At 42.3% G+C, this 24,915-nt stretch overlaps 1 protein-coding gene across 1 annotated transcript in view; it reads left to right on the forward strand.

Moving 5' to 3' along the window:
* LOC144753533 (pancreatic triacylglycerol lipase-like) overlaps window positions 1-24,915 on the forward strand; it is a 163,946-nt gene that overhangs the window by 135,146 nt on the left and 3,885 nt on the right. Inside the window, exons 11-12 of the mRNA XM_078641188.1 lie at window positions 10,889-11,000; window positions 21,103-21,270. Of these exons, the coding sequence (XP_078497314.1) occupies window positions 10,889-11,000; window positions 21,103-21,270 (280 nt within the window). The remainder of the gene's footprint in view (window positions 1-10,888; window positions 11,001-21,102; window positions 21,271-24,915) is intronic.

Below are 24,915 nucleotides of genomic sequence, written 5' to 3' on the forward strand. Positions count from 1 at the left end.
CTGTGTGGGTGTGTGTGGAAGGCTCTGTGTGGGTGTGTGGAGGGCTCTGTGTGGCTGTGTGTGTGGGGGGCTTTGTGTGGCTGTGTGTGTGGGGGGCTCTGTGAGGCTGTGTGTGTGGGGGACTCTGTGTGGCTGTGTGTGTGGGGGGCTCTGTGTGGCTGTGTGTGTGGGGGGCTCTGTGTGGGGGGCTCTGTGTGTGTTTGTGTGTGTCATTTGCGAGAGATAAAGCTAGTGGCATTGTAAATGACAATGCCATTTATTTATGTTAAAAAAAACATAAATAAAAATAATGTCAAGAGCAATGCCAATAGCTCTAACTTTAACAAAGGCAAAACCATTGCATTGTAAATGCTTGTTTCCCTTTTGTTTGTTTTCCATCGGATTTCGTCAGTTTTCTCCTCCTGTACTTTTGCCCGGCAGTAACTAACCAGAGTCTCATTGGTGCATACTTCTGCGGCATTTGAGATGCGGTGCCCTCCTCACGGTCATTAGAGCCTCTTCATGCTCATCACCTTACCCCCTCTTATGGTAACCTGGTCAAGTGCTTCCCCTCCTGTTTTGCTCATACTGCAGAAACTGATCAAAGACACACCTTTGATCCACAAGAAGACTTTATGGTTTACCCAATCTCGTAATCACATTTATTTTTTCAGCTATTGCATTTTTCTGTAATCAAATATGAAGATTGCAGTGATTATTTTGAGTTCCAATGTTGTAGTCCAATGAAGTATCAGGGAGAAAGTACTTTAAAAACTTAGATGATGTGCAGTGCAGACCAGAGCACAGGCTTATTCTCTAACAATACAGTAGGACTGCTATATCAGTTTAGGGTCTTTGAGTCGCACCCCAAAGAATTAAACATTCAAGAAGCCTATCTAATGCTGCCACAGGCCCCATACCTTTTCGAACCTATGCAGGCAGCCTCTTCCCTCATACGCAAATCGTTCAGCCCTCATACACAAATCCACATCTCAAGCCCATTGCTCCAGGTGTGGTATTGCAGGCGTAACCCAGTTGTCCGATATTGCGTCTAGCTACAACTAAACCCAAATTGCAGCATTGGTGCTGGTATCTAGTGCTAGGCTGGTCCCCCCATACACCCAGGTTGCAGGGAGGATATATTGTTGATCAATCTTCTACTGCTAAAATTATTTGCAGGTGACAATTTTATACACCACATTCAAATGCCATCTTCTGTAACATGTCCACTTGTTGATCTTGGAGCTAGTGAAGAAGATTACTTCTGCTGTTAGACTCTTGAGGCACAGTGTGTTTTTGGGGGTGTGGTTTCATTGTTCTGAAATACAGGTAAAAAATCTAAAGAGATCCCATTCTCCAGATAATTCCTAACCCCTATAAACACAATAATATTGTTTTGGGGGCATTCCTAAATGTTAGATAATTATCAATATTACAAATCTACAGACGGAATATGTTCTAACGTTTAGGATCAAGTTCTCCAAAACGTCTGCCACCGGTTACCTCCTTTTCGATCTGTTGTGCATTTTGTATTAATTGCTCTTCATTTGTTCGATATTTGGGAGATTGATGTCCCATATATTTACACCAGTAGTTCCCATTTACATTCACGTAGGGCTCTCCTGACAACATCATGAGCAGTTGTATTATTAACATGAACATAATAAAATGTAATCAACCTTAAACTCAGCAACTTTCCAGTCTGGTTTTGCACATATGTATTAATCTTCCCTTGTGTCATTGGATGGGTCACATCCTACTGGTATGTGGCTTTAGATCTAACTTCTCCATTATTCCAGCTATCCCTAGTGGGTCTTCCCATGAAGGTTTTCCCCTATTTCACATGTGTGCGCTTCTACGATCTCAGAGTTATACCTTGCTCGTGTTGTATTTGTTGTGTATCAGTGATAGGGGGATCAAGGGTTTGCTTTTCTGTTTTCGCAATCAGAGATTTCAGGATGATGTCCCAGTCATTATGTGTAATTCTTCCTCCATTCATTATTTTCTATATGAATAGGGCTTCCTTCTGTGGTTTCCCTTCCTTTTAGATCCTGGTGGGCATATTTTGATGGATGGTGCCTCACTTACTTTCTAGTTCAAGAATATTCTACGTTTGGATACTTGAAGAACCAGATCTATGAACTTATTTTTAGCTCTTGCTTTTTTAAGCTAGTGTATGTCCTAGGAGGCTTTTTACTGAAGTATCCCCCAAGTGTCTTTCTGTTATTTCGAAGAGTAGAGATATTACTCGTTTCCAGTATTGTACTATTTCTGTGCATTCCCATACCACGTGACAAAAATCCGCTGTTAGTTTTTCACAACTACGGGTGTGTTTAATTTGCCCCTGTTTCGTTTGGTGTAATTACAGAAATGTTTGGCAAAAAAGCAAGAAAAGTTATGCATAATTACATAAAATAAAAATCGTCATTTTGTGCCTCTTCACAGGATCTTTGGAGGCACCAGCAGTGTATACTGTGTTGTACTCTGTTGAGTACACCGCCATGTTATTCAATCGCGTTTGGTGTCTTTTAAAACAGTGTCTCTTTGTGCTTAATAATCCTAAGTGGGAAGATGTTAGATTCATGTACTCTAGAATTGCCTCCTGTAATGTATTATTAGTCAGTCTAGCTTTTATGCCTTTTTTCCTCGATCCATGTCCTCTCCAATCCATCTTTTCGGTCGTTATATCACAGCTGCTAAATAACAGACATCAAAGCGGGGACCACCTTTATCCAAGCCTCTGTATTTTCCGTATTGCACTTCTTTTCGTTTACATTCCCTTTGTCATATTTGATGGTAGGACATCTAGTTCTTTGAAGTAGCTTTTCTGTATTGTCATTTATAGTGCCAATGGAGAACTATTATTTTGTCAATCGCTAACCAGCCAGTGGTGAAAGTGGCAGCTTGCACCAAAAAGGGGCATGCCTGTCACCAACGGTCATCACTCTCCCGAGGTTGCCTGTCGTCAGCTTTTCATTATTATGATTTATAAGCACTTATAGGTATTTGAGCCCATACACTTGCTCATAATCTTCAGTATCGTCATCATCTCTTGAAGGCTGTTTTCTAGGTCCTGTAAGTAAAAAAGTGCATATCTGCTATATACCTAATAGTAAATGATTCTTGCAACATAGACATCAAGTCAAAATTTGAGGGCATAGGTAGTTGGACATGCCTGCTTGTTTCAACGTATATAAAGCTTTGGCATAGAGATTTGAAGTGCACGCTCTGCTCTGAGGTGTGGCAGTACAGGCTTCTCCGGGCATCTGGGACATACATAATTATCACTCCGGAGGTGAAAGCTCAGCCTTATTCAGAGATTTTGGACTCACTGCAACCTGGTCAGTGCATAGGCTAGCACAGTGGTCTGAGCCTCTTTGGAGGGCTACGGTAGGGCCTTCTTTGCAGACGCAAAAGGCAGAAACATGAACTTCAACAGCGTTAATATGTACATTATGGAAGGGAAAGTGGTCAAGGATGTCTCCCAGTCATTTTATTTTGGCTATGAGTGTTAGAGCGTCAACCAGGCTGACTTCACAAATGGCCTGTCCCACCACTGTTTATTGTTGACAATTAATAGAATTTCGAGTGGAAGAACTGTGAAAAGAATCTCACATGTCTTTTTACATTTCTTCCAACAGCCTTTCCTTGATTCCCAAAGTTAGCCCAAAATCATCACCCTGTTTTCTAAAACTGCTGATTAGGGTTGCTGTTTCGTGCCGCATCTCTTGGCTGGTGGTCACACCATTATTTTACCCATCATTCCCTGCTTTTAACATGACTTCTAAAAAAACACTGTTCATTTAAGTGCTTCAACGTGTAAGTGCATGTTTGTTACCATCTAATATGTTTATTCAATTGTCAGAGCCACTTAACACCGTTCCACCAACTCTTCCAGGTGTGCCAGTTTGACCACCCCATAAGAAGCCATTTTTGTAATGTGGAAAGCCGCTTCCCTCACCATAGCAGCTTTTGACCTAAGTCACTCATTCTCCAAAAATGCCATGTGCTTTTCCAACTAATCCCCTCTCTGGTCCTGATGGAGGAGCACTATGTAATCTGAAAGGCTATATTCAGAAACTGAGTGTCTAGCGATTGACGGTGATTGACTTAAGTCTGTAAATGTGCCAAGTTCTGAGTGTAGCTTCTTTTTTTGCATCTCAGGTTCTCTTCTTCCGTGCTCAGCCTGCCACTCCCTGATTCTTTTTTTTTGTTTGTATAACTTTATTCGATATACAATATCATAAAAGTTTTGTTATTTTCCTTTGTGTAAAAACTTTAAAAGACATGTTAAAAAAGCATTTACACAATAAAACTATGATATGTTACAAAGTTCATCCATGATATGGAATACACACATTTTATGGCACAGATTAACTGATCATACATTGATAAAAATAGGTAAAAAGCAGTATGTCGTAAGAGGACAAAATCTGCGTCAATTCGGGATAGCAATCTGCGACTCCACAGCCGATGGTTGAGTCTTCTCACACAATTTCGTCCTTCTCAACCAGGCACAACCCAAATATTTGGCCAGCCCACATGTTAGGCTTGGAATCGCGGTCCCCGATACCAAGATGCGCAGCGCTACCCTATAATCTTCACAGCCCAGGTTGGAACAGACTGGTTTCAGCCACCTCCTCCTCGTCTGACCGTATGCAGGGCAGGCGAAGAGGAAGTGGGCAACCGATTCCGTGGCCGAAGGGAAACCCGGGCACCCCAAAACACTCCCCCTCATGTTCCCCCAGCCTATTTTAAAATCATTTACTGGTAGGGTGCCAAACCAAAACTTCAGGTATAAAGCCATATCTTTCGGGGATTCAATGAGATCCAGAAAGGTTTCTAGTTTAGGCACTGGCTTGACTCTCAAAAAGGATTCTGTCAGCGATCCACAGCTCTCGGTTCTGGATTCGACTGTCGCCACCCAGTCCCAGTATGCCTTTTTTACCACTGCTTTAGGCGGTGGTTCTTGTCTTACCCATGATTCTCCCAATCCGATATCTCCCACTAGTTGTTTCAAGTTGGATAGCCAAGCTACCTTTTTGCCAGTGTCGAGTTCAATCAGTTCAGTAAGAGCGATGGCATAGTGGCGCAACTCGGGGAACCTTCTAAGCCGCGTCCAAAACAACAAGGGACGCAATCTTGCCACCTCAGTAATTGAATGACTCCCCAAATCATAGCGGAGCGGGACTAGTGGGGTCGATGGGGGAAGCGAGAGCAGGTCTCTAAAAACTTGTTCTCTGACCTGACAAGGTCTGTAACTTTCTCAAAGCCCCACAGCTCCGCTCCATATAGCGATGAGGGGAGGGCTTTTCCCTCATTGATCTTAATAGGAGGGCCTTCTGGGCGGCTATAAGAGAGGCGCTGATGTTTAGCGATGGCTCCTGCTACTCGCTTGTGATTAAGGAGCATCTTGGCCAGGTGAGAGGACCAATTCATCCTATTGTTGATTCTCACTCCCAAGTAGTCGAAGGCCTCTACGAGTTCCAGGGGGCAGTTGTTCCGTCTGAGATTATTTTTAAAGTTTTTAGATGGTGCCAGGGCCATAAGTTTAGTTTTTGATGTGTTTATAATTAAAGCTCTGGCGTCACAAAACTGAGCGAAGCGTTCAAGCAATTTTTGTAGCCCCATGGGGCTTTTTGAAATCAAGAGAGTGTCGTCCGCAAAAAGTAGCGTGGGGATTTATTCCCCAGCCAGGGTTGGCGCATCGGCCCCGTCCTCCCTCAAATGGTCCACCACCCCATTAACAAAGAGAGAGAACAGGGTTCTGTCTGAATCCTGCCTGGAATTGAGACAAAATGCCCTCCTCGTCGATCCACGACCTTAATCTGACCACTAAGACCCTGCCAACCACTTTCTAGATCACATCGATCAAACTGATCGGTCAGTAGTTGTCAGGGTCCTCCCGGTCCCCCTTCTTGTAAATGGTCACTACCAAAGCCCCCTTCCATGAATCGGGCACTGGGTGGCCGCACGCTATGAGATTGAGGATTCAGAGTATGAAGTAGGCCCAGAGATCTTTGTCATGTAGCAAGAGGTCACAGGGGATGCCATCGGGACCGGCGGCCTTGCCCGGGGCAATTGTTGCAATTGCCGATAGCACCTCAATTAGCCCAAACGTTTCCCTCTGGGGAGTGGGCCCTGGGTTGGTTGACCTCATCTCTTGCTCCATGGATATATCCCCAGCCTCACAGGAATATAGAGCATGAAAATGGTCAAACCATTGTCGCCCGGCTATGTGATTTGCCATCGGGTCGGCCCCATTTCTGGCCTCAGTGCTAATTAAGTCCCAAAATCTGGCGGAGTCTTTCAACGCAGCAGCAGATTTCAGTTCTTGACAGTGTTTTTCCTCCCATAAACGTTTGGCAACGGCGGCCGTTCGGTAATAAATTTTTCTTGCCATGATTATACTTGGTTGGTCTTTTGCTCTTAGGGCCTTTGTCAGTTCTTGTCTCCCTGTCCTACAAGCCCCAGAATACCATGGAGTTGTGGCCTTTGGGCGAGAGGACTTGCAACCATCTTTGTCCTTAACCAGAAAGAGCTCACCTATCATCCCCATGGCCTTGTTGTAAACTTTTGTAAGCTGGGACTCGAAGGGTGTCACTGGGAGGGAATTCATTATTTCGTCCAGTTCCAGGATACTAGAATTAACAACACCCTTGATATTTCCCAAGGTGAGTTCCTGGGTTGCCACCTTGTTCCATCTCAGATGACTACAGGAGTTAGAAGGAATTACCTCCCTAGTCTACTGTCTCAAAGGGCCAGACGGTTCAAAGGAAGTAGTGTCCTGTGCACGCCTCAACTGCATACATAGTGGGTTGTGGTCGCTATTGCACCTAGGGACCACCTCCATGTCAACAAGGTCGGCCCATGACCCCACGTCAAGCATTATATAATCAATGCGTGATGGAGACCTAGAGCTATTATAAGTAAAAGCTCCCGTTGGATCCGATCTAGTTCTGCCATTCGCTGCTCTCAGGTTGTGCTCAAGCGTTAAGGCGTTTATTTGGACCGCTCTCTGGGTCCATCTCTTAATCGGTGCCAGAGTAAGTTGGGGGATAGCCCACCTTGAATCCACGTCCCCTATACCCAGGATATCTTCATTGCACAGGGGCTCAAAGGTGCTGTTGAAATCGCCAGCAACAATAATCCCCGTGTTTGTATTTATAGTCGACAGTTCAGTATCAAGAACTGATATAATGGAGCTTGACTGGGCACCCGTAGACCCTCTTACATAAATATTAAAGATTTCCAAGGGTTTGTTAACCTCATTCCCTTTCACTGAGATGTGTAAAATGTCCTGAGATGGAGTGTCAAGCTGCAATACTTGCAGGTTCAACTCAATGCTCAACCAAATGGTGAGCCCTCCTGATGGGCGCCCTCTGCCTGATGTAATTGAGGGGATGTGGTATGTAGTGAAGCCTGGCTTGTGTAGAGGGACCAGGCTCCATGTCTCCTGGAATAGAATGATGTCATAGTTTCCTATGAAGTCATTCCAGTCCTGGTCAGCTAGATTTCTTTGTAGGCCTGCTATGTTCCAAGATGTAAACCGGATTACCCCCAGTGTTTTCTTACTGGTGTTATCATTGCTAGTTAGCCCTCTTCCCACACTGGTGTCCTTACCAACCAACAGCTCACTACTAATCGCGGGGTCTGCAGCGACTCGGTCTTGGGAAGCCAAACTCGGGTACAGATCAGAGCCCAAGGGAGTAGTATATCTGCTCTCTAGTCAGTCGTTTTGGCATAATCCGGAATCATCTGGTACAAGGGCCTGTGACCACAGAGGAAACCGGCGAATCTGGATGGAGGAATACTCAGGAGGTGATGTTCTATAGTCCAGGGTTAATAAGTTCTCAGCTATAGTCGGGTCAAAAAATTCCAACTCCACACAGTCCGTTGTCGAATCAGCCCTACATATCCGCCTTACTCTCATCATGTCCTCTCTGATGACAGACCTGCACCCTCTAGTGTGCCTAAGCCAGTGAATTGATTTATTGTGTATTGACTCCTTGGTTTCATAGCCCCCTACCATAGCCAGTTTGGGGACATGGGTCATGTACACAATTGGCCTGGCCGCGGGGCGAGTTGGTAAAGATCCTCGTACACCAGAGGTAGTTGGGAACCTATTGGCTTCTACAATGGAGCGGGCCACTGATTCCTGGGGTCTTATAGATGGAGCTTGTCCCTTGGGGGGCCCTGCTGGCGAGCTTCTACTCACCGAATCTACGTGGGAACCAGAGGTACCTGTTAGGCCTTTAACCATCCCACCACCCGTTGGCTTAGTGATCAGAGGGGTGGCAACCACTGATGAGAGTGTTCTATGTCGGTCAGTGGTTGCCACCTTAGCGATGTTTGGATGGCCCTGTGGGAGAGGGACAGGGGGGTCGGGGTTTCTGGTCTATATCCCTTGTGCCAGACCCTCCACCTTCACAGTTAGGGTTGCCACCAGCCTTTCCAGGATCTGAATCCTCTCCAAAAACTCTTGCTCGATGTTCCTGCACGGATCACCACAAGGTTCCCCCCTACATTGTCTCCATCGCAATTGCCCCTCAATGTTGCTCCAGTTATTTACACCATAGCTACGTACTCTGGATCCAATGGAGCAAACCTATTGGAGCATGGAACCAATTGAAGCACGGCTTGATCCCGACCCGGCCCCCCACTGGGCCCCTGCTCCGATGGGCCCTGAGTGGCAGGATCGGGACCTGGACCTGCCACAGACAAAGCACCATGGATCTGCCCCTCGGGATTCCTACTCTTAAACATAGCGGGGATGCACTTTTTTTGTGGCTTAGATGCGGCACCAGGGGATTTGTACACGCTGCCATTCTTAACTAGGGCTAATTCACAATCTGCCACTATGTCCTCGATTCTAGTCAGGACATAGTTCATAGCAGCATGAGACGTTTTTTTTGCCTTTTTCCTCTTTTTGATGGCAGGCATGCCCCCTCCCTCCATAACCTTCTGTTTTCCCATCACTGGCAATGAAGAAGATGAAAGAGAACAACACTTAGGCAGCAACGAGGAATTAGCCAACAGGACAATAGAAAGTAACAGGGGATGGGATACAATCCCTTTTGAACTGAAGCAATGTCTTGATAGCAGTCACGAATAGTCAAGCAGGAAGGGTGACCATCCCCTCCTTGGGCCCTCAAATTTACACACACGAACAAAACAGTACTTTTGGTGTCCTATGACAGCAATCGGCAGGTGCAAAGGGGGGTGGCCTAGCCCGGCCTTCCCCGGCCCCCCGACGGCCACAGATGGCCCGCCCTTTGCCCGGGCTTTGCCCAGGCGCGTCCCACGCTGCGGGAGGGCCAGTCCGGCTTTAGTGCCACCGGCGCCCTCCTGATGACGTCGGCAGCGCGCACCTCGAGCAGCCCCCTGGGGGATGTAGTCAGGGGGGCTGCGAGTGCTAGCGCGGAAGAGCAGGGTACCGGGCAGGAAGCGAGAACAGGCAGCAAATGGCCGGGTGGACTCCCGGAGCCGTTCCCCTCACGGCGTCAATGAGGCTGGTAAGTGAGCCTGGTGTAGATGAGCGCGTCCCACTCCCTGATTCACATTTAGAAGATCCTCCATTGTTGTTCTGAAAGCACAATCTTGTTCAGTTTTGACTGTCTTATATGCCATCTGCTGTTTTCATTAATAGTGCGCCAAGCACGATTATTGTCCCCATTCTGTTCGCTTTCTTTTATAAAATAGTTTTTTTGATTAAAAGTCGAGACTCGCCTTATTTAAAAAAACAAAACATAATTTATCAATCACTCACCTTCTGAGCAATCAATAATGCATCATTGAAAACAAGGTGCTGCACACAGTTGTCTCGATTAACAAAGGAAAATTTAGACGAACGTCTAACTTTACGACTTTCGGTGTTCACAAAGGGCATTTACTACTCGTAAATGCCCTTTGTGTATTCTGAAAGTCGTTATGAGTAGTAAATGCTCTTTGTGAATACCGAAAGTCGTAAAGTTAGACTTTCGTCTTACTTTACCTTTGTGAATCGGGCCCAATGCCCATTACCTCCTCCTCACACTCGCTTTAAGTAATTACAATGCAAGGCAATTGTGCCTGAGGTGGACTCAGAATAATGTAATTATTAGTAAGTAACGAAAGCATGTATTTGAAAGACCAGATGTAAAAGTGATTCAGAAAAGAATTCTGGCACTTGGTGGCTGCAATGATTCTTTAGAGGTTTAACGAGAAAAGGTGAAAGGGGTGGGATGGAAAATGGGGTAAAATGATTAAATATGATTTCCCCTATAAATGAACAAATGATATTTCTGTCCATTGACTCACACGTACCTTTGACCCCTCTCTTTTCACTTGAGCTTTATTTCTCAGGAGCTCCTTGGGCTTTTTCCACTGTTGATTCACATGGTATAGTTTAATTTAAACTCTTGCATTTTTTTTTCTTAGAGGAGGTCACATCATCTTCTTTCCCAGTAACCCTTATGATGATTTCTCTCTAATTGAAATGCATGATTTTTCTTCGGGTCCTAGGATACACTTGGTTTCCCATAGGCTTGAATGTCTTTTACTAATTAACTCGCACCTGCTTTCTAATTTAGTAAATTAATTAGTTTGTTTCATCATATGATTATATAGACCTTCAAATTAACCCACAAAATCAAATTTGGTAGTCTTCAAATGACATGACTTGCTGAATTGACCCTAAATGTGCTACTTAAATACATATAATTGGTAATTTGATCAGGCAAAAATGGAACAGAACCAATACCCTCGCTAATAAGTCTTACATATTGTATCATGAAACCAATTTGCTAACTAACAATACCAATCATATTAATGCATTTCAAATTGACATAAAATAGAACACATCATAGAACATATGAACTGCTGCACTATTTCTGACTTCTTTACACTGACAATGTCCTTTGATTTTCAGGCTATCGTTACAAAGTGTCTGTCACAGTCACCGGCAGTTCGAGTGTTGTTGGGTATTTCAAAGTGGCTCTGTATGGGAATAAAGGGAACACCCAGCAGTACCAAATTTTCAAGTAAGTTTTGTTTTGTTTAGCAGGGTGAAGGAAATGAACCAGTTTTTATAGGCTGCTGAAAAAAAAGTGAACACACTTCGAAGCAGTTGAGTTCCTGTAGTAAATAGCGCAATGCACGAGTATTCTAGATCGAAGGGATAAAAAACACCCTAAAGCATGTTCAGATCATATTGTACATTTTCCCTTCTAATATTTTTACTTGACTACCCATTATTGTAAATGATAAATAATGCAATATGTTATTTGATTCCATGTATGTTTAATATATCACATAAATTCTAGTTAATTATGACTTCCCTACCACCACTGGGTTTACAGTCACCACAGATGCTATGGCATTTTGACCTGAATAAAGCAACAGATGACAAATTGCAACATTTCCGTTGCAATCATTTTGTGTATTTATTACATGGAAAAAGGTTTTGTTTTGTTTCAGGAGGAACATAGCCATTTCATGCCAGGAAAAGCATTTCTGTAGTATAGAAAATGGACGTTTTCACTAGGCCGCTTCTATGACACAGCAGTTTTAGGCAGCCTCATAAGTTACCTCCAGACACCCACTACTAAAGTACCACAACTAGTGGACATTGTATTTGCCGTGTTGGGAAGAAACAAAACATCACTTCATGTTGGTTGCTAAAAATGCTTGAATCACCCTTCCTTTTCCCACTCTTAAAGAGTCACACACTCTAACAGGCATTGGGGTGTGGCTTCCCTGTTATTGGAGTGATGATGTGCATGGATTTTTTGGATGAATAGTTGTTATTGTCTACCTCTATTTACTGTAGGCAGTGTAAAAGCACAGCCATCGCAGAGTAATGATTTGAGATAGCGAGGTATACTAATGCCTGGGTCTTCTTATTGGCGTCTTAATGGAGCAGGGATGTTTCAGAAAATAAGAGGAACCAAACAGTTTTTTTCAGCTAAAGTATGTTCTATGTTATGTTACTTTAAACTAGTTTGTAGAGTCCATCAATTAATCCTAGTATGTCTACTTTGTCCTGGGTTTAATGTAATGAAGACCCTAATGCAAAGTAAAGTGCTTAATGATATATAATCTGCATACATGAGAAGAGCATAGAAATATTTTATGTGTTGGACAGTATTTGGCTTATTGGCCAACCCACCCTAAGAATGATAGTTTTTCTGGTGTTTTGCACCCAATCACAATGCTAACCCAATCCACACTGGCGCGTTGCTTGTTGGAGCATCAACTTGGGGAGAAAAGATTGGTTTGAAATACTCTTTGTCGGTTAGGTGCTGTGATTAATCACACATCTTTGAGGTACCTAGTTATTAAGTAAATGTTGATTAGGAGATTCTTGAAAGCATATATTTGTGTTGTAATAATGAAGACATGCACTTGATATCAGCTATTGAAACATGTTGCTCTTAATTATTTCACATGTCTGCATATTTGTTAAATTATAGTATTGGTCATGAAGCAGTGGCCTCTAAATTAGGTTATTTATTCTAGGCTCTTATTTCGTCAAAACAAAATGTTCTGTTGCTTCTTCAAATAACACTCAAAGTTATATATTAATCCCTTCGCAGTGGTACAGTTGTGACATATAAACAATTACCATTAAATAAACATTGGAAATGCCTTGTCAGTCCTCAATATGATAAATCTCTGGTTTAAAAACCATAAAATATATTAGCAACTTTGATAACAGAAAAATGCATAAATCAAGATAATTAAACCAGTGTTTGTCCAGAAAAGGATTGGTAGGCACTGTACTTGTATATGACTCTGGTCTTAGATGAATGATGATTTTTTGACTTGGTCATCTTTGTTAAAGTCAGGTCTCTCGTGTTCCTCCATTAGAAGCAATATAAGTGGACAAGGCAGCATCTCTGAATTTAAAGCTGCTGGTGCGAATGGCGACACAAAGTGAATATACCCCTAGGAAAGGTAGGAGACAAATGCGACAACTGTAGGGCCAGTCATTGCCTGATCGTTTTAAAAGATTTTATCACATTACAGTGGTACTTACAGATACAAAAGAGGAAGCTTGTTTGGACAGGGTAGTAAATTGTTCAAGGTGGTTAATACCCCACATGCAGTGGATAAGTCGATGGGCAACATGATGTAACCAGTAAGGCCAACTACTCCCTAAGTCCAGCAAACTTTTCTAGGTGGAGAAAGCTTTAGGAGCTGTAGCATATTGGAAGTCATTTCTCAAGATAGATATCTGATCTTGGGGATATCTAATTCAATTATCTTTAAGATTCAAAATGGTGTAATTAAGCAGTATGGCATTAGGGCGAGATTGTGGAAGATATCAGGAAGATTCAGCTAGCAGGAAGAGTACCTCACACTAGCGTGGCCGAACCAAATATACTGTGCCCAGTTCTAGAGCTGCAAATCCGAAAACTATAACGAACGATCAGAGAAAGCAAGCTGGAACAAGGTCTGGTTAAGAAATCTGATGATCAGAGATGCAAGGATTCAAAAGAACCATGTAGGCAAATATCTCAAAATAATTCACAGCCCAAGAAGACATCACCAATTAAAAGGCACATTCGTGGATTATTATACTTGCTGATACAGGATTTGTTGAATAAACACACAAAGTTGATAGAATATCCAGTTTCAATGTGGGTTTTCTGGAGGGGTGAGCAGTAATATATGACGGAAAAATGTAAATGCCCCAGGGCTATATAGATTGCATAAGAAGTGAACATATTCAAGGGTAGACAGGGCTCTAGAAAAGAGGTCAGATGATCAAAGCTTCAATTAGAAGCTCAGATGTAAGATAAGGGGGTGATTCATTCACAAAATATTGCTAACTGCATTCTTACATGTTTGGTAAACTAATAAAAACAAGATGTATACCCGGATTTAAAGACGAAAGAGCTATAGTCTAACTGCTTAATTTAAAGGAGGGATGCAGTGGAGAATCCTTCAAAACATATCAGATTCACTGTCCATACGCCCACACTGTTACAACCCCAGAATACAGGTATGATGCTGGAGGACACTCGTCTGGATCCCCTATCAGCACTGCCAAGAATCAAAGGAAACTTCACCAGACATTGCGCCATCTCAATCGCCAAGTCTAAAGTGACTGGTGGCGATAGTTCCACGACAATCTGGCAAAAAAAGGATGGAGGGTCTACATGAATGGGTAAATGTTGAGTGACTAACGTGCTGGAAACATCTGCTGTGATAGGCAAGAAGGTATTTTCTTCAGAGGTCATTCCTCAAAGCATCCCTTTCACTGATGGATACAACACTTTGGTGAAGACATCTGTTCTGTCATGATGAAAGAATAAGCTAAGGCCCTTAATACGAGTTGGCCATTATTGCCTGTGATACTTATCGCATCTGACATAAATGGACATTGAGGTGTTCAGAACTTATCGCCTGCAATAATTGTTGCCTATTGCAAGCCTTTGGGGCGTAACATGTGGAATTTGACGCTTGCTGTACCAAAATCAAAAACAGGGGGGGGGGGACCTGGTATCCTAATCAATTGTAACTTGATTTATGCAACAAGCACACCATATTCCTTTGGTGATTGGATTATTTATTCACCCTATTGTTTCAACAACTCTTTTTTATATGTTATGTAGAGACCTCACATCCTTCTAGTGAAACACTTATAAAGTAACATATACATATTTACATACATGACAATTTACACAACATTTATCACAATATACAATACCAACAGTTTTCACAAACACTAATTTGACATTATTCTACATCAACGTAAATACAACACAATACCAATGTGTCATATACACTCCAAAATGACACCATTAAATTTCCTTTGGCGTTTAACAATTCAGTCCATATTATTTCTTGAATTATGCGTGTGTTCATATCTATATTTGCCATCTTAATTGCAATTGCCGACGCGTTTCAAGCCACACGGATTCTCAATGGGCTCTCATCAGGGCTTCTTAATTATAACACATTGGAATAATCTACAATGCGAATAAAACAAACAATCACGCATTAACCTGTACCTTTCTTAATGTTTATTGTACCCTTTACTTGCATTGTCATCATAATTGCCAGTGTCTGAAACAATTCTGAATGACCAAGCAGCTCTCTCAATTTAGCGATGGATCGACTGTTGTTAATCCTATGTAAACAAAAAGTTCAATTGAAACAACCAGAAGCAACTAAACTTCTTAAATCCTTTGATACTGCTTTAGGCAACATACCTTTATTACTGATCTTGTAGTGCTGAGGCAGCTATTAAAGCTGACTTGTTTAAACTTGTTTTTGGTATCGATACGAATCTACCAAAGGAAGTAACACACTTTTTTATAACCTCCCGCTTCCTCACATCGCACGATATTTAAATAAAGATGATAATATAGATCAAACAGTATTGTTGACATACCTTAACATTTCCTTATGAATGAAGCGTTTCCATGACGCTACTCGTTAGTCATCCGCCTCTCAATATCGCACTCGCGTTTCTATTTAAACAAATAACAAAGCGCATACTATTTTAGCAGCATTCTAGCCTCAATGCACGCTCCTTTCCAGCCTGGAATCTTACTAGTCCTCACCTCGCTCTCTTTCTCATGGGCAAATCCTAATGCCGGCTCACGCTCCCGCTTCAGTCAAAGATGGAAGTGTCTACCAAACTAACCTTCCGGGTTTAGTGGAAAACAATCCCAGGCTTCTGGAGGTTGTAGTTTATGCACTTTTGTGCGTGACTGATGACGTAAGGTTTTCGCGGTGAATTCTCCCGACTTTTGTGCTTGACAAATTGTTTTATTTCTTTTTACCCCGCAATCGCACATAACTACAAACCTTCAAAATCAGACCATCTACTTAACCATTGAACCAATAGACAGTGGCAGTTATATTATCGCATTATATGCAATTTTACGTTCTTAGCACATCAAGAATTGCGTCCACTCCTTCTGGGATTTTTTCCTTACTTTGCAGTTTGAGACATTACATTCGTGATAACTCTGACATTTCATTCAATCCTGTATGGACACTATTAAGTATGCCTCTTTAGCCAACAATACGGAATCCACGTATGCCATTCTTTTGGCTAGATTCAATGCGACCAACACAGTCCATTTAAAATCACGTTCTCAATGTGCAGCCTTCATAAAGTGGTCTACTATAGGGGCAGTACTCACTTTCTTCTTAATTCTTAATTTTAACAAATACTGTGTACGCCTGCCATACCTTGGCTCACAGAAAACTTCTTAGAGGTGGATCTTGTTGTTTATATACCATTGACTGGAGGAGGGTGTATCCACCTGAGTGCTTTCTAGCACTACCTCTTCACTCCCTAATTTGATTTTTTGTTAACTTGCTGGTTTGTCTTGCCTATATAAATTCTGGCACAAGGGCCGATAGGCAAGAGATAGTAAGGTCAGGCATGAAACCCTTGGAAGGCCACCATAAGTGCGGAAATTGTGATGCATGTGAATCCACAATAGAGTGCACAATAGAGTGCACTGAGCTTGCACACCAGGTAGTGAAATGGAAACATACGATGTTCACTAATTGCAAATCCAAAAATGTTGTGAATGCCATAGTGTGCCCTTGTGCCAAAATGTATATAGGCAAGACAAAACAGCAAGTTAATCAGAGGATAATGCAACATAGGTCTAGAATTAAGAAGAAAGTGAGTACTGCCCCATATGGTAGACCACTTTATGAAGGCTGCACATTCAGAACGTGATTTTAAATGGACCGTGTTGGTCGCATTGAATCTATCTAAAAGAATGGCAGACTTGGATTCCGTATTGTTGGCTAAAGAGGCATACTTAATAATGAAATTTAATAGTGTCCATACAAGATTGAATGAAATGCCAGAGTTGTAATGAATGTAATGTCTCAAACTGCGAAGTAATGTAAAAATCCCAGAAGGAGTGGACGCAATTCTTGATGTGCTAAGAACGTAAAATTGCATATAACGCAATAATATAACTGATTTTGAAGGTTTGTAGTTATTAGCGATTGCGAGGTAAATAGAAATAAAACAAGTTGTCATTGTTGGAAATGGCCCTCTTTGCAGGGGCATCCCTAAACTTTTTACCTGCCTCTTGTATTTTTTATGACCTGTTGTTGTTGGTTTTATGACTCTGGGCACTTTACCACTGCTGATCAGTGCTAAAGTGCATACGCTCTCCCTGTGTAAATATGACTGTGAATTGGTATAGCCCTGATTGGCTTATTTGGTTTACCTGTTAGGCCCTAGTAGTGTGGCCTGTGTGCGCCCAGGGGTGGTAACCCAAATGCTGCTGGTGGGTCTGCAGCGCTGGTTTGCACCACCCACAGAAGCAGCTTGTAAAGCGTACCTCAGACCTGCCACTGTAGTGTCTGTGTGCAGTCCAGAACTGCCATCTTGGCTGTGAAGTGCCCACACTTCCCAGCCCCTGAACCGTCCCTTAGTATCATGTCAGTCACCCCTATGGTAGGTGCATTGTGTGTGTAAGGTAGGACATGGCTTGAAATGTGTAGCATGTCCTAGTAGTGAATCACCCTCCAATTTGTTTTTCACTGCTGCAAGGCTACCTGTTCTCCATAGGCTAGAATGGACAGACTGGCTATTACATCTTATAGTCCTATCTGACTCATGGAACGTGGTAGAAATTCGAGTTTAGTATGCCTGAACTCAGAATAATAAAATACATCTTTTAGCAGAGTTGGTTTTAATATTCTGTGTTTGAAAATACCACTTTTAGAAAGTAGGTATTTTCTTGCCTAAGCCTTCCAGTGTGCTCTGCTGTTATGTGGATTGGCTGTCTGGGTTTAGAGGGGCAAGGCAGGCCGAGTCAGACCTGGGTTGAATAGAGAGATCTGCATTGAGTACTGGGGAGGGTAGCTCCTTGACATAAATAGGGCTGTGCCTGGCAAGGTGAATGCTGGCTCCACCTCCTACTGTGTGTCTGATGGCAGACCCCCTCTTTTTGAAAGGAAGGATGCAGCCTTGTAAACAAAGTGGTCCAGGCCTGAGCAGAACTGGTTCAGGCTGGGTTCAGTGACTAGAGACTGTTGAGAACAAAGACTTTTGGGGTATAAATATCTGTGCCCAAACCCCAGATTTTTGTATTGCTCCTGAATGTCAAGAAGAACCTCTGTCTGTGTCACTAAAGGAATCTGCAGGAGAGGTCTGTCCTTGTGCTTGTGTGCTGTTTCTTGGATTGGCCTGAAGTAGTTCCCCTTGGACTTGGAAGAAGAGGGATAAGGACTTTTGAGAGACTTTTAGTTTGCTAAGCAATCACCCAAGGGCTAGAAGAGAGCTAACCTCCTGCTGGAGTCACAGGCCCATCTGACTCCCCCACCAGCCTCCTGATTCCTCCCAGCGAGAATTTCTATCTGCAGGTGAGGCCCCTGTGAGTTCCAGGGCCTCTAGTTCTACTACAGAGAAGAGAGTGCTGAAATCGTCGCTAACGCCAGTTTGCAAACCGCTGCGGCTGAAGAGCGTAAGAAAAATCATTGTGCTGCTGGCGCCGAGCGCTCGCAAACCAAAGATCATCGCATCGCAGGCTTGCTGGCCACAAAGTGCTCGCTAACCCCCGAGATCATCTCATCGCACATTTGCGGGCTTTTCGAAGGCTCGCTAACCCAGGATCATCGCATCGAGATCATCGCATCACGACATCCCAGCATGGGCGCCGTGCGTCCCCCATTTTCCTTGCATCGCACCCGGACGTCGCTCCCTCGTGGGGCGCCATTTTCTTGCACCGCAACAGGATCGCACACGCAACAGGATCAGCGCATCATCCTCCCTTGTGGCAAGGATTCAACGCATCGCTGGCCTAGCGTGAAGAAGTTTGTTGCTTTGTCCCGCACGCACCCACAGACCGGCGCATCATCCTCCCTTGCGGCAAGGATTCAACGCATTACCAGCCTAGCGTGGGGAAAATCATCACTACAGCTCCTTTGTGACATTTTGCTTGTTTTGCTACAAAATCCATGTACTTTGTAAGTAACAGGGTCGCAGAGAGCCCTGCTTTGAACTGATCCCCTATTTGAACACTTTAAACTCACACTGCCTCTGAGATAAGCCTAGCTGCTCGTGCTACGTTACCACAGGGTTGAGCAGGGGTTATCAAAGGGTGTAGCCCCCTTACTCTGACTTAGGAAGAAGGGTCCCTACTTGGACTGTGGCCAGCCACCTCCAACTAGAGACCCCCATTTCTAACAGTCACGCACAAAAGTGCATAAACCACAGCTCCCAGAAGCTCTGGAGAATTCACTGCGAAAACCGGAAGTCGTCTGTCACGCACAAGTCCATAAACTACAACCCCTAGAAGCCCGGGATTGTTTGCCACTAAAACCGGAAGGTTCATTTGTTAAACACTTCCGTCTTTGACTGATGCGGGAGAGCGAGCGGCATTAGGATTTGCCCACGAGAAAGATAGTGAGGTGAGGACTAGTAGGATTCCAGGCTGGAAAGGAGTGTGCATCGACGCTAGAATGCGGCAAAATAGTATGCGCTTTGTTATTTGTTTAAATAGAAACGCGAGTGCGATATTGAAAAGCGGATGACTAACGAGTAGCGTCATGGAAACGCTTCATTCATAAGGAAACGTGAAGGTATGTCAACAATACTGTTTGACCTAATTATCATGTAAATTTAAATAACATGCCAAGTGAAGAAGAGGGAGGTTATAAAAAAGTTTGTTGCTTCCATTGGCAGATTCGTATCGATACCAAAAACAAGTTTAAACAAATCCGCTTTAATAGCTGCCTCAGCACTACAAGATCAGTAATAAAGGTATGTTGCCTAAAAGCAGTATCAAAGGATTTAAGAAGTTTAGTTGCTTCTGGTTGTTTCAATGGAACTTTTTGTTTACATAGGATTAACAGCAGTCGATCCATCGCTAAATTGAGAGAGCTGCTTGGTCATTCAGAATTGTTTCAGACACTGGCAATTATGATGACAGTGCAAGTAAAGGGTACAATAAATATTAAAAAGGGTCTAGGCTAATGAGTGATTATTTTATTTGCATTGTAGATTATTCCAATGTGTTATAATTAAGAAGCCCTGAGGAGAGCCCATTGAGAATCCGTGTGGCTTGAAACGTGTCGCCGATTGCAATTAAGATGGTAAATATAGAAATAAACACACGCATAATTCAGGAAATAATATGGACTGAATTGTAAAACGCCAAACGAAATTTAATGGTGTCATTTTGGAGTGCATATGACACATTGGTTTTGTGCTGTATTTACATTGATGTAGAATAATGTCAAATTAGTGTTTGTGAAAACTGTTGATTTTGTATATTGTGATAAATGTTGTGTAAATTGTCATGTATGTAAATATGTATATGTTGCTTTATATGTGTTTCACTAGAAGGATGTGAAGTCCTTACATAACATATAAAAAAGAGTTGTTGAAAAAAGGGGTGAATAAATAACCCAATCACCAAAGGAATATAGTGTGGTTGTTGCATAAATCAAGTTATAATTGATTAGGATACCAGGTTCCCCCCTTGTTTTTGCATTTTTATACGGCCCTACTTGGGTCCTGTCTTATGGGCCTGACCCCTTTGTGTATTTTGCTGTACCAAAATCAGCATGATCAGTATTTAAGAAAAGTGTTTCCCCTAATTAATATTAGCAGGTATGTCCTTCCAAAATGTATCTAGGACACGCTTTTTAAGCACAAAACAAGGATTACCATACTTTTCGAAATGTATAACAAAGGTTTAAATGAGATAATCATTCCACTTTTGTCGTAGGGAAGAAGAAGAACAAAATCTGCCACATTAGCACATAGGAAATCTGCATTCAGAACTCCAAATCATATTTGACATACGCTCTACCTAAATGGGAGATGTTTTGGCATAATGGTACTAACAAGCATTATTTTCTATGAATATCTACATAGCTATGCATTTCAATTCACTGAACCAGGTAGTAAAGAGTTCAAAACATCATTTAACTTTTTTTCTTTTGGATATGCAACAGCCTATCCATAACTCCAATTGGAGGAGTGTGGAGGGGACACGGTTTCAGGTTCAAACAAACAGGTTATTTGAGCATTATTGAATTGCTGAGCCCAATAAAGAAATTACATCTTCTTTAGTGATAGTAAAAGTGCTGACACTTGCTTTCGTCTACTCATTTGACTTTTCTATGTTTCTGTTTGCGCAGGGGAACAATGAAAGCTGGAAGCACGTACACTGCTTTCATCGACGTTGAGGTTGATGTCGGCACCCTCACCCGTGTTAAATTCCTCTGGAACAACAACGTCATAAATCCACTCTTTCCGAAACTGGGCGGACAAACAGCAGTTTTGCAATATGGAAAAGATGGGAAAACGTATGTATATATACGCTTGTTAATATCAATATCAATATATGATTACAAAATCCTTGGATTGGCAACTGTGAACCCCTGCTATGTAGCATTAAATCACATGGCAGTAATATTGCATTCACTGCATCAACCAAAATAAGGTAAGCAACGTAACCATAGATGTAAGGTAGAATAGTAATTAGAGTCTTACCATACAGGACTTCCTACTTATGCCTCGCTTCATGCCCCCTCTAGGAACTATAGTTACCCAAGGCTCTTCTCTAGTGACTGAATCCCCTCCGATGATCCCTATGTAGCGATATCTCCCGCTACAGTGGCATATCCTGTTGCTAACTATGTTCATTCCCTGCAATGTTATGACAATGTCCATTTATATAGTTCATCAACTCTTACTTTGACACTTCCGGCTCTTTTTGCTGTGTAATTACCCTGATAAAAGTATAGCGCTTTGTTACCTACTTGGGTCTGATTCGCGTTACATAAGACTATGAATAAATAAATACAGTGACGGTGCAGTTGTTGGTGATTGTAGGGCAATTTTTCTGACTTAATATAGTAACATGCAGCCTTTGACAGCCAACGCAGCTGACGCTGTGCTGAATTATAGATGTCCATAAATCACTAGTTAGTCAGGGCATTAGTTTATACAAGCATTGTCAAAGCAATAGGTCTACATTTTGGGACCTATTGGCTTTTCCAGTTGGCTTTGACATCTCCCTGCTATATAGGTATCTATATAGCATACAACGTCTCAACAGGTATTGTTTAGTAGACAATTTATAAAAAAGCACAATGAATTTCAATGAACAGGGAAGAAAGGGCGACAGGGAGACAAGCGACCAAGAGACATTGAATGGGGAATTTCTTTTTCCATATATTCAGTTGTAAGATCAAGAAAACAAATACAAAAGCACTGTTACAATGAATGTCATATAACCTTTACTAAGCTGTGCACAAGTGCTCATGAAGAGGGGAACGGCGCTGGTGACACGTGATGGGGTATATACAGCGCGAACAGAGGCACAAGATTTTTTTTTATATATACAATGAACTCTTTGTGGTGCCCATAAATTTGATATATTATGAATAGAGGTCGTTTTGTTGGACAACCACGAGGGAGTCCCCATGAATTACGCTGTAATTCACCACCATATATATATCCAAGTCCAAGACCCAAAATCCTCTCCACAGAAAAGAACGGAGTGCACACAGGTTGTGGAACCTGCAACCTTTAATAAACCAGCATGACACATTTTGATATGGCTGCCTTTTTCACGTGTCTTTGACAACAAGTGTTGCAGATCTTTGTGTTTGTAAATGGAACTTGCTTCGCCCTGATAGGCAAAAATCCAAAGGTGGGCGTGAAGGAATACCCTGATCTATGCACTCTGAGTCCATGGGTGCAGGCATCTCAGTAATTACCTTTATCTTTCACAGTGGGAGGCACTTGCTGCTTCCCCTCATGTACACTAATGTCACAAGTGCCATGTTGCAAGCTTCACACAGCCCTCATGCGAAAGCTTTTATTCCGTCCAATGTTTCACTGTAGTCAGTTCCATCAAGTGTTGATAGGCAGTGATTATGGGCATATATATATATAATTATATATATATATATATATAAGTAATGGTTAAACCTTCTTTTTGAATATTTTACAGAAAAGAGGTCTAACTGTGAACTACTGTAATTCACACTGTTGAATTCATTTGCAGGATATCTAGCTTCCCTACATAAATAAAAAATATAAATAGATGTTTAACACAGTGCTTCATGTCTCTTCCACAACTGCTAAAACACAGTTTCACAAAGCAAGAGAAGGCCCATCCTTGATGCAAGCACCTTCCAAGAGTTTGAAAACAACAATATAAACATAAACCCTGTCAGCAAAAAGTTGCACTGTCTCACTTTGCAATTTATTTTCTTTCTCTCCATATGTGCTGCAAAAGAAGAACACCTTTTAGAATGTATGTGGTTACATTTGTTACAATGTACTTTGCATTTAAAATTTGACTTTCGATAATACTCATTGTTGCATAAACACATTTTAAATATTGGCACATTATCTCTGACAAAAACAAGCATTTCTAAAAACATTGACAGACATAACTGCAGTTTCAGATAAATTATGAATTCTAAATGCTTGAAAATCAGATGCTCAACTCTTTCTTAAGAGTACTAAAATGAATTTATATATTTTATTAAAAAAAATGTGTAAAGAGTAACATGCATAATATAGTCCAACATTGCTTTCGGTTTATAAATGTCACCAGAGGATATACATATATATGTATATTCACTGAAAAAAACTAAGGTTTAGGATTTGGTTTAGTTAGGTATGGTAATAATATACAATAATTAATTAATTTACATCATTAAAAAAACTTCAGAAGTTCACTGAAAAAAACAAAGGTTAAAGTGATGTTATAGTTAGGTGAAAATGTCAGTAAGAACATATCATTTTAAACTATAAAAAACCTGAAATTCACCAGTTATAGTTAACTGAAGTAACAATAACTCACACACCCACCAATCACAGTGTTGCCATCAATTGTGTTATTTCAGTTACAACATAGCATTTTAAATTCTAAATACCACTGAAATTCACCAGTTATAGTTAACTGAAAGTAACTGTAGCTCACCCTCACAAATCGCAGTGTTGTCGTCAATTATGTTATTTCAGATTTCATCATTAAAGTTATTAATGATTTCATAGAACATGTCATGAGTCATGTAATATGTGAGGTTATAAGCATTGAGGATGACGACTGCCCAGAACTGGTTTGAAGTGACCACAGATGAGGGGTTGCTAGTTTCCCTGGCTATGCCTCTGTGCTGGGAAATGAAATGAAATGAAATGAAAAGATGCTTGCTAAAGCGCACTGCGGCCAAGCGGCTTCCTGGCGCTGGGGGAGTCAGATTCTACAGTGCTACCAAGGGACTAAACTGGGAAGGCCTGGGAAAAAAGAAATGTTTTTAAGGCTTTACGAAAGGAGGAGTAGTTGGGAATGGACCAAATGGACAAAGGAAGGCTGTTCCAGAACTGGGGGGCCAAAACCGAAAAGCGGGTGCCACCAGTTCGAGATTTGCGGAAGCGGGGTACTTGGAGGAGAAGAAGAGATGAGGAACGAAGGGTGCGAGTCGGGGTGTAGGGAGTGACTAAAGAAACAATAAAGAGAGGAGCAGAGTGGGTGTAGGCCAGAAAGGCTAAGCAGGCTAGTTTGAAGAAGGAGCGGAAATGCACCGGGAGCCAGTGGAGGGACTTGAGGACGGGCGTGATGTGAGAAAAATTGGGGAGATGGAAAATGAGACGGGCTGCTTGATTTTGAATTGCCTGTAGCCGTCGTGATTCGAAGGCCGGGATGCCAACATAGAGGCAATTCCCGTAATCAAGACGGGAAGTGATGAGGGCCATAATGATCGATTTAAGGGCAGTGGTAGAAAAGAAGCGGGAAATTTTTCGGATGAGACGGAGGGACAAGAAACAGGATGAAACAACGGAGCTGACTTGGGCATGCATGGAGAGGTCATTGCTAACCTTGATGCCCAAGGTACGAACAGAGGGAACAGGTGGAGGGGAGGGGCCAAAGGAGGGGGGCCAGTGAGAGGGGGACCAAGGATTGGTGGGACCACCCGTGAGGACAAGCTCCG

This window comes from Lissotriton helveticus, chromosome 5_1, assembly GCF_964261635.1.
Source record: "Lissotriton helveticus chromosome 5_1, aLisHel1.1, whole genome shotgun sequence".
NCBI lineage: Eukaryota > Metazoa > Chordata > Amphibia > Caudata > Salamandridae > Lissotriton > Lissotriton helveticus.